Source organism: Rhineura floridana, chromosome 16 (assembly GCF_030035675.1).
Source record: "Rhineura floridana isolate rRhiFlo1 chromosome 16, rRhiFlo1.hap2, whole genome shotgun sequence".
Taxonomy (NCBI): Eukaryota; Metazoa; Chordata; class Lepidosauria; order Squamata; family Rhineuridae; genus Rhineura; species Rhineura floridana.
In genome coordinates, this window is record NC_084495.1 from 2,340,599 (window position 1) to 2,351,262 (window position 10,664).

The 10,664-nt window shown below is 44.4% G+C and overlaps 1 protein-coding gene across 4 annotated transcripts in view; it reads left to right on the top strand.

Annotated features, from left to right (window-relative positions):
- STARD8 (StAR related lipid transfer domain containing 8) overlaps nt 1–6,077 on the top strand; it is a 170,164-nt gene extending 164,087 nt beyond the window's left edge. For all 4 annotated transcript variants that reach the window (XM_061598408.1, XM_061598407.1, XM_061598406.1 and 1 more), the window contains 3 exons: nt 640–857; nt 2,017–2,193; nt 3,987–6,077. In XM_061598408.1, the coding sequence (XP_061454392.1) occupies nt 640–857; nt 2,017–2,193; nt 3,987–4,104 (513 nt within the window). In that variant the 3' untranslated portion in view covers nt 4,105–6,077. The remainder of the gene's footprint in view (nt 1–639; nt 858–2,016; nt 2,194–3,986) is intronic.
- The last annotated feature ends 4,587 nt before the right edge of the window (nt 6,078–10,664 follow it).

Below are 10,664 nucleotides of genomic sequence, written 5' to 3' on the forward strand. Positions count from 1 at the left end.
GTGGCTCAGCTGAGGAGGGAAGGCTGCCTGTCCTGAGTGTGTGAGCTCATCCACGGTTGGCCACGCCCACTGCTGTCATGTGGACCCTGGAGGGTTGGCAAAAGGTAACTGGCTACCTAGGAAGGTACAGAGGGCAGACCATTGCTGAGATGATTTGCAGAATGAAAGAAACCTCCCTCAGTGTCCACAAAGGAAAGGTGAGACAAAATCCCTGCAGAGTCCAGCCATGATAATTTCACTGAAATGTTCTTTTCCCTTTCGATCATTTTCAAATGCAATTTCTTTTTTTCATTCATTGATGGAGAATGTTTGAAAAAAGTGAGATACATTTTCAGCATATTACTAGCAGGAACTGAAGGCTCTCCTGACGGCAGAAACACTTGCAGTCACGTGGCCTTGCCAAGCAACACTTTTAAGGGCAGCATGGAAGGAAGACAGATGCAATATGGAATCAGTGAGGACCCCCTCCCCTGCCCGGACACCTGACAAGAACCAAGTGACGCCTGTGGTTCAGTTCTTGGCTCCTTCGCATGCTGCCTACCTGCCAGATTAAAGCTGTATGCCACAATCGCCTGTGCACACACACACACTTACCTCCAGATGGTCCCTAAATAATGTCTTGCCTTCGTCTTTGCTCAGGTTGGGGATGGGCACCCTCTGCGTCTGTGGAAGGTGTCCACAGAAGTAGAGGCGCCTCCCCACACCGTGCTTCAGCGGGTGCTCCGGGAGCGGCACCTTTGGGACGAAGACCTTCTGCAGGGAGAAGTGATTGAGGCCCTGGACAAGAACACTGAGGTGCATCACTACGTGACAGACAGCATGGGGCCCCACCCACAGCGAGACTTTGTTGTTCTCCGGTGAGAGTCAAGAAATGCCAGTGTCGTCTCCTGTCCCGTCTCTTCTCTACTCACCTCTCTGTTTCCATTGCTCATGGACGTTCAGAAAGCCTCTGAAAGTCATTTTTACTCTTAGTAAGATCATGCTAGAAAATGGAGGCGTGCTTTAGGGAGAACAAGTGGTGCCTGCAACAAAATGTTGCAGTGTGGAGTACTCTTGCTCAGAATGCCTGCCATGACCATTTCCATTCTCTCTTCCCCAAGCCCCCAGTTTTCCATCCCCCCCAACAGTCAGTCAGAGTTCCATGGCTACACTTTGAGCTGTTTTGGGAAGGGTCTTCCCCCTGCCACACACACACACAAATACTTGTTTTATTCTTTCCCCTAAGACTACTGATATCTCCCTCTTGTGCGGCTTTGACTACGTAATTATCCACGAGTTTTCTATCAGCACATTGCACGAACTGTACCAGTTCTCACTGCAGATCTCCTTTTTCCACCATGCTCTGTACATTCTAGCGACAGTCATTTTGAGGCTCTGTTTAGTTTGCTTCACGACTGTCTACCCTTGCGATAGGGCGCTAGCATTCTCTTGCAAAACCCCTGTGCAAATGTCTTAAAGCTTCAGAGTATAGAGCCAGGGGGAAAGGTTTTTTTTAAAAAAAACATTAAAACTGCTAAAATAAATTCAAAAAATGAAGCAAAATGTCACATGATTACACTTGATTTGAAAACAAGTTGATTTAGAACCAAGAATGCTTCTTCTCAGCCCTTCTGCCCCTTTGACCTGTTGTTAGCTTCACAGTCATTTTATATATATTTTCTGCTCAAGGTGTTTTATATTAAAATATATTAACATAATATTTATATTATATATTTTAATTATTTATTTATATGCCACATTTTGTGCTCAGGGTGGTTTATATTTAAAATATATTTAAATAATATTTATATTTATATTATATATTTAAATAAGTATTTATTTATATGCCACATTTTGTGTTCAAGATGGTTTATATTTAAATAATATTTATATTGATATTACATATTTAAATATTTATATGCCACATTTTGTGCTCAAGGTGGTTTATATATTTTTAAAAATAACTTTAGGGGGCCTTGTTTCTACATGTTAGCCTGACTGCTGCTGCTGACCTGGTTTTCTTTTGCCCGCTTGCAGGAAGTGGCGCACGGACCTGCCGCGAGGGGGCTGCCTCCTTGTTTCCTCATCCCTGGAGCATAAGACGTTGCCTTTGGAAGGCGGAGTCAGGGCAGTGGTCCTGACCTCCCAGTACCTGATGGAACCCTGTGGGATGGGACGCTCGAAGGTGACACACATCTGCCGTGCAGATCTCAAGTAAGCCTCTGACCAGGCCTTTTGAATCTGCTTGTGTTCTGGCAAAGGTGTGATGGGAGAGGCGTCTTCGCTGCCCTAGCAGCCAGTCATTCCACATGTTCCAAGCCCCCCTCCCCCTGCAGTTCCGCAGCAAGGCAAGACAGCAGCTCACTTGGACCAACAACCGTCCTCCAACTCTCTGGGGTCTGCAGGTGGCATCTGTGGCTCCCCCAGCCCCTTCTTTGTGATGCAAGGCATGCTCTGAACTGCAGCTGTAACGGAGGGGGAGGGTTTCCAGCCTTTGGTGTGACATTGAGCTTGTCCATCTCCTTAAGTATAATGCCTTTCAAGGGAGACCATCCACACATTCAGCTGCTGTATGGCATAAAGAGTAGCCGGCGTCACTGACACTCAGTCATAAATCCGTTCTATCCTGTTTTGTGAGGATGCTTTGAAAGGGCACACAAAAAGGTCTGCATTTAAATTGTACGCATTTTGTATGCACTTTTAATGCATGCACTTTAAAACATGCATTTTAATGCATTTCATTATAAATATACATTTTGTATGCATCTTTCATGTAAAATATGCTCTTTTTGCACAACAAAACTGCATTGCACAATCCAGGGAAGTGCATAGTCTGACTGGGAGTTTTCTTCTGTTCTGCAAGCAGATTTAGGAACTTTGAGGACATAAGAGCATCAGAAGAGCTGGCTGGATCAGGTGTGGTGCATCCCTTAAACATTAGGCAGGTGCCATCTCTGCTATCTTTTCGGCACCTTTTGAAGACTTTCCTCTTTCAAGAAGCCTTTTAAGTTGAGACCTATCCCAGTCTGCGTCTGTGTTAGAAATGCTTTTAATATGTTTTCTTTAATAATATGTTTTAACCCTTTTTTTAAAAAAAGATTTTTTAAAGCTTTTTTAAAGATGTTTTTAACGTTGTTTTAAAGTATTTTAAGGTCTTTTTATGATGTTTTAAAGTGTTTTTAGCATTTCTGTTTGCCGCCCTGGGCTCCTGCTGGGAGGAAGGGCAGGATATAACTCAAATAATAAATAAATAATCTAGTCCAGCATCCTGTTCTCACAGTGGTCAGCCAGATGCCCATGGGAATCCCGCAAGCAGAGCTGAGTGCAAGAGCATTCTCCCTTCCCATGGCTTCCAGCACCTGGCTTTCAGAAGCATGCTGGCTCTTGCTATGGTGGCAGATCACATCCATCATGGCTAGTAGCCATTGATAGCCTTCTTCTCCGTGAATTTGTCTAATTCTCTTTTAAATCCATCCAAGTTGGTGGCCATCACTGCCTCTTGTGGGAGCAAATTCCATAGTTTAACTATGCGCTGCATGAAGAAAAACCCACTGGATCGGGATGCTCCACTGCCAAAAAGGAGTCCAGATAAATTCCTCCTCCTCCCCTCGTGTGAGCCAGCCCATTGTCCACCAAGACAACCCATATTCTGGGCCAAGCAAAGCATTGATCTAATGCCATCTTCACCCCGCTGGTGCCCTTCACATGCTTTGGATTACAGCTCACAATAGCAAATGCCAGCTGGAGGGCTCTGGGTTGGCAAAGGCTGCTCTAGTGCTTCAGTGAAAGAGGCAGATGAATCAGTATGCATACCCTTACGTGTGTTTCCATTTTTCTTTCCTTCTGGTAATCATGGGAAAGGTCAAAGACAAAGGCAGTTGCAGATCACCGCTGCTAATTCTACTGCTTCTGAGACTTCACCGGAGTCTGAGTGTAGTAAATTCTGCTTCTGCAACTGCTGGCCTTGCTCTGCCCACAGCTAATCTGCTGCTCTTTTGTGTTTCTAGAGGGCGGTCTCCGGACTGGTACGGCAAAGTCTTTGGCCATCTTTGTGCTATGGAGTTGGCCAGAATTCGAGATTCTTTCCCGGTGCTCAGCTCTAGTGGCCCAGAAACAAAGATCTGAAAGTGCTGCCTCACAACTTCTGGTGCTGTTGGAGCAGAAAGACAGACCTGAGCAACGTGGTCCTTTGCTACAGGAAAGCGCTTTTCCAGGCACCTGCCTTCACCCCTCCTGCCAAGAAGCAGTCGCTGTTATTCTCACATGAACAGAAGGGTCCACATTCATGATGCCATATCCTGGTTGAGGAACACATTTTACCACTTGGATCTTGGAGTCTCTTTCTCAAAGATGCAGAGTGGTTGCCCCCCACCCTCTCCCATGTGTCACCAACAGGTAGCGTTCTGCCCAGCATTCACACACCCATTTCAAGGGGGGGGGGGAAAGGGGCTGGACCATAGGGTGAAGCAGGCAAGGAGCAGTGAATCCTTGCACTTAGCAAGTGTCCAGCATTTCTGGATGCAAATATTCTAAGATTGCGGGCTGGCAAGGATCTCTGCCTGAGACCTTGAAAAGCACCAGAGGTCAGAACAGACGCAGTCCTAGGCTAGATGAACCAATTCTGTATGGTGGGGTTCACCTCTACCGTGCAGTGCCTTGAAATGACCATAGGAGTGACAGAGAAGGCAGAGGACAAAGTTTTCGAGGGGGGATATCATAGGGAACAGGGAAGATTAGCTGGTGGTCAAGTATGTGTAGGAGCTGCTGCAGTAGGAGGTACTACAGTCTTGTAGCACATGTGTTTATATGAGCTTGTGGATGAGAGAGAGATTCTTACTCCTTTTTTATTTCTATTGACGGTCCTCAGCTGAGTGGCAAAATACCTGGTAATTCAATTCAAATGCTTCCAGTCCTGTGCGTTGGACTTCTTTAGTCCAGATGGATGGATGCCCTTGTTTGTAAGATTCCAATGGGATGTTTTTCAAGATTGATGAGAATTTCCCATTAATGTTAAAGGACTAGAATAGATCTGATGCAGGAAGCCTCTATAACTCTTGCACTTATGCCCTTTCTTGCAGAGAAGATCTGAACCCAGGGTTCTGCTAAACACAGCTGAACCAGGGATCTTCTTAAATCCTGACCCTGTGTTAATTCAGGTAAAAGGCTTTGTGTCTCAGACGCTATGGCCTCATGGATCTCTGCCATTTTATCTAGCATTTGGGGGATTCATCACCTTTATGTTGACTGTCTTGTGCTTAGTGTGATAAAGGGCCCATTAGCTAGCAGATATTTAATGATGCTTTTGGCAAAGCAAAAGGTTGGCAGATGCAGACCAAAATCTTATGTTATATTATTCCATTATGGGGGCAGAGGGGGGGAGCTGTCACTAGATCGCTGCTGCCTTGGGCTCCTACTAGGAGGAAAGGCAGGATCTAAATCTAATAATAAATAAATAAATAGATCTCCAGAATTCTCCATCATGTGGTTATCATCCTCTGCTCTTTCTAAATTAATAGTTTGACATTGGCTAATATTGGCCTGTAAGTAACCCAGTTGTTGTTTTTCTTAATCAGGGGCTCAACTGACTAGATAGCATTCCAAGTGGAAAGAATGAAATTCTAATCTGTTAGAAATCTTTCAATGTCTGTTTTGCAGGTGATAAATTCATTGCTCTTGACAACCCAAGTGGGAAGCAACTTGTATTCTGTTTGTGGGACTTTTTTGTAGTATTAATGTCTTTGGGGACTGTTATTTTCTAATCAATATAAAAATTTCCTCTCATATCTATAAATATTGTACAGTTGGAATATTAATTTAATATATAACTTAAGTGTGAGAGCATTTGGACAGAGGATGTTAACTGATGAATGTGTGTGTGAGAGGAAGATGCATATGAATATTGTATTTAAGGATTTTTTTTTTTGTACCAAAGCCACAGCAGAGTGTCAAAAGGAAAGATAAATTCCTCCATCTCTATTTGTATAATAAATAAATTACTAATCTAGCCATTGGCCTGATGGTGAATATCTGATGTACTTTTCAACACTTTTTTCTGTGATTCCCTCAGCCAACTCTGGGGAAATAAAATCCTGAATTCAGATATTGTTTCATCTTGTGTTCCAAACTTAAGGATTTCTTTGACAAATGTGTATGTTTGCTTTTTATGGTGTTTGGATTCACAAGGGATGAAAGCCTGCATCAGAAACTTGGAAAACCAACATACTTTGCCTTGGATACTAGAATTTAGTCTTAAATTTACCCAGATAGGTTCTGAATGTCCACTGACTTTTTTAATGAGAGACAGCAGCATGGTATGATCAATAAGGGGTCAGACTTGGAGAAAGGGCAAATGATAGAGATCTGCTTGGGCAAATAGGTGGGACAGGTCTGAGATCACAGTAAAACGATAGGCAACCAAAGGTGCAGAAGTCCCCTTTTCTGGTCACGCCTAAAGAACTGTTTGATGTTCATAGGCCACGTAGGTGCTTCCCACAAAGGGCTGGTTTGATAATATCAGTCATGTTTGCCTTGAGTTGACTGCTGTTTTCCCACAGCACACAAATTTTAGAACAGCCACGTGTCTGTGAGTCAAGATTGGACTGATGCTCGCATGGACATGGGCATGGAGATTTAGTTAAAAGAAGCCCCAGTATGAGGCATGTTTAACTCTTACTGGACTTCGCAGTGCTGAGCCCTGGCTAAACACAAAAGCTTGCTAAGGTCTCTTTTCAACAATTGTTAGCTCTTCCACACTGCTCTGACTCTGTCCAGATAAGTCAGAGGCCGTTTTAATGTCTCCCAGCTTCTGTGGATGGGGGGAGCTGTTGAATTCGATATCGACCAGGCCACTTGTGCTTAAATACACCACATGCACACGTCTATCTTGACCATGTACAGAGGCATGCAGAGGTATGACGATCTATGGACAATTTTTGGGTGTGCAGTAATATTGCTTCCTAAGCACTAGAAAGTGGCGCCAAAGGTCCCAGTTTTGTAGGTCACAGGACAGGAAGGAAGGAATATGGTACAGTCTCCATCTCAAAGTCAATGACACCTCAAACACTGCTTGACTTTCTGTTCTTTTCTCCATACCTGGATTTAAAATACAGAGGGGTTCCCTCTTCTCCCAGCAGCTGCCACTCCCAAGACTGAAGTAGCTTAAGGAGGGTGGGGGTCCCCTCAGGACCTCCCTTTTGGTTTTATTTCCCACAGAATAAGCTCTAAGCAATGGGGAGCAGTCCCTCAGAAACACATTGGAAGTTCCATGGCATTGGGGCAGAACTGTGAAGAGCCTCCCCAGTGCATTTCAGTCTGAGCCAATCAGATGCATGCATTTGCAACCTGCTCCTCTCTGAGTTTGCGTTGCTGTTCCCTCGCTCTTGGAAGCAGCAGGCTAAAAACAGCAGAAGCACGATTCTTTCCCTGCAGCCAGCCTTTGAAAGCAGCAGCAAGATTTCCGTGTGAGTTCAGTTCAGTATTTGATTGTGCAGAGTGGGTGGGTGGGTGTGCGTTGCTGCAGGGGGAGCGAGGGGAAAACCCGCAGAGTGGCTTGCAGGGGGATATGCTTTGGTCCTGATGGGCCTTTTGCTGACTGTTGGAGGGGGAGGGAGAGGAGGAGGAGGGAAAAGCAGAATGCAAATGGATCACTCTGTGTGCATGTGTGTGATGTTTTGCATCTAACCAGATGTAGCTTGAAAGAAAAGAGTGGCCACTGTGTTGTCTGTGTCTATGTGTGTAGGCAGGCAGAAGAAGAGAGTTGTTTAAAAGAGTTTCTAGTGTTGCTCATGGCTCAGTGGGAATCTTCCAGATCCTAGTCCAAAGCTCTAGCCGTTGCATTTATACATATATAAATGCACATTTTGTTTTATCGATAATTTTATTGCCTTTTGTGGAGCCCTAAACCAAAGTGAGGCCCTTTTCAGTGTCTTTAGGTTCTATTTGTAAAGCTGCAATGTTTAAGTATCCACAGAATCTTTCAGTGCAGGAGGATGGGAAGAAAACCAGACCTTGGCCACACCCCAGTGATCTCATTGGCCACGCCCCTGTGACCTCATAGCAGCAGCACCAATTTTAGAGGACACCAGCCGCCACTGTTCTCTGAGATTTGGCTGTGAGCACAGGGCAGAAATGATGGAGTTTCTACCATTATAACTACAGAGGAGGCCTGCTTCTTTCTAACGAATCTTAACAAAAATCAAAATCACAGCTCTCTTTTTTCTTCAGAGAGGAAGGGGAGGAGGTGATAAAAAGCAAAGTCCAGTTTTTTGACAAAGGGAGCTTTCATCCTGTGCTTGCGGGGGTGGGGGAGGGGGTTGGCCAATGTTGCCTGCTTAATTAGCATTTACTCTGATTTGTTTGCTAGGAGGCTAGATGACATTGCATCAAATCAACTGTTATCTCACACTTTCCAGTTCACTTTCCTACAGCAAAAAGTCTGATAGTTTGAAGGAGCAAGTTTGTTGTGCAAGACTTCCCAGTCAACTAACATTGTGCAACCTCAATTTCCCAATATGTGGTTGAATCCCACCCGAAAATAGTTATAGTGTGGAAGTGCCCAAAGGGAAAATCACCTAGCATGATAGTCCCTGGAGTTATTTGTCTGAACTTTAGCAGGTTTTCTCCCTCACATGTTTTCTTTTCAAACTCTTTGCCTACAGAAAACTTGAGGAGGAAACATGATCTCTATTTTTGCGTCCCAAAATTGTAAAGTCTACCCCTGTGGGAGAACCACTGCACCATCTTTTTGATAATTGGCAGGCTTCATCTCTTTGGATACCTATAATTTGCATTCAATTCTGGCAGAAAATAAAAAGAGACTTTTTTTTTCTTCAGAAAAGTTAAAAGGTTCTTGGCAGTAAAATCCCAGGATGGAGCTGCCTAAAACTTAGCAGGCTTAAACCATTCTGGAGAGGCTGTGAAAAAGAGAAAGCCATTTTTGGGGACAAGACAGAACTTTGGATTTAACAGATCAGATTTGGATCTGGATAATGAATCAAATATATCAAATAATGAATCTGAAGAAAGAATCAACTGACGAATTTGAAAAACGAATGAAACGGACTGGGCTGCTTCCAATGGCCCCCTCCCATACTTAATTCTTTCTGAACATGGGCAATCCTGGGCACTCGCGGGACTTCTTCAGTGATGGAGCTGGAAGAGCCTGCCTCTTAGATGGGATGGCGCGCAAGAGACCTGTCACTTTGTGATCATTTTTCTCAGTGTCAGAAAGTGCTAAAGGCATGTTGTTTCAGTAACATTTTTGTCTCCCTTTGGCTTCACAATCTTCTGCCTCCTTCATACGCAATCTGCCTCAAGGGTAGTTACTGTGGTTCCAGGTGTTGTGGACTATATCCCTTGGCCAATGGCTATGCTTGTTTATGGCCAAAATGGCCCTTTCATACAGATCATCAGAGGTGATCATCACAGGGGGATCTTCTTGTGGTTCTACCACCCTCAGCAGCTCAGAGGGTAGTGGCCCAGGAGAGGGCTTTCTTTGTGGCAGCCCCTAAATTGTGGAACTTCCCCCTCACAGAGGTGCATCTGGTACCTTCACTATACAGATTTTGTTTATGCTGAAGACAAACCTCTTTACCCTGTCCTTTCACATACAAGAGATCTAGTTTTAGGACTCACCCTACTTTTGTGATTATCATTTGTTTTAAACTGTTCTTAATGTTTTTTTACATTGTTGTAGCCTTGCCCTGAGGCTTCAAGGTGAAAAACAGGTAATAAATTAGTAACGATAACTGGGGCTGATGAAGGCTAAAACATCTGAAGGGCATCATGCTGGTTAGACTCAGTTTATCCACTTCTGTTGGCTGTGGTGATCCACATAAGACGAGCCTGGCTCCTGGATCAGACAAACAAAAGAGACAGATGGACAGAGACAGACAGAGAGAGACGAACAGAGATAGAGACAGAGATGGAGATGCAGACACACAGACAAATAGATACACAGAGAGAGAGAGAGACATGCAGAGGGACAGAGAGATGAGACAGGCAGACTTACGGACAGAAATGGTCTGGCAGACATATATAGAGAGAGATGGACAGACAAAACAGACAGACAGAATGACAGAAGGAGCGACAGACAGAGAGAGACACAGTGAGAGAAAGACGGATATAGGCAGGCAGACAGCGATAACAGAGAGAAACAGACAGACATACGGACAGACATGGAGAGAGAGAGAGAGAGACAAACAGATTGACAGAAAGACAGGCAGAGACATAGAGAAACACTCAGAGTGATAGACAGACAGAATGAGATAGACATACTGGCGGAAAGGACAAAGAGACTGACGGAGACAGACAAAGAGATGGATGGATAGATGGCAGACATACAGAGAGAGGCAAATAGAAAGACAGACAGAAATGGACAGACAGACATTGAGACAGGCAGATGGACATATACATAGAGACAATGAGACAGAGACAGATGGAAAGACAGACAGAGAGCAGACGGATGGATGGACGGACACACAGACGGATAGACAGACAAGCAGGCAGACATATGGACAGGCAGAGACAGACAGACTGGCGTCATGGAGCTGTTGTGATGAAAAACATAGTTCGGGGTTGTCATGTATGCTGCCTTGAGCTTCTTGAAGGAAAGGTAGGATGGAATAAAAAAGAACTTTGTAAAACCCATTTTGCACAGGTCCTTAGGATCCAACCTGTAACGTGTA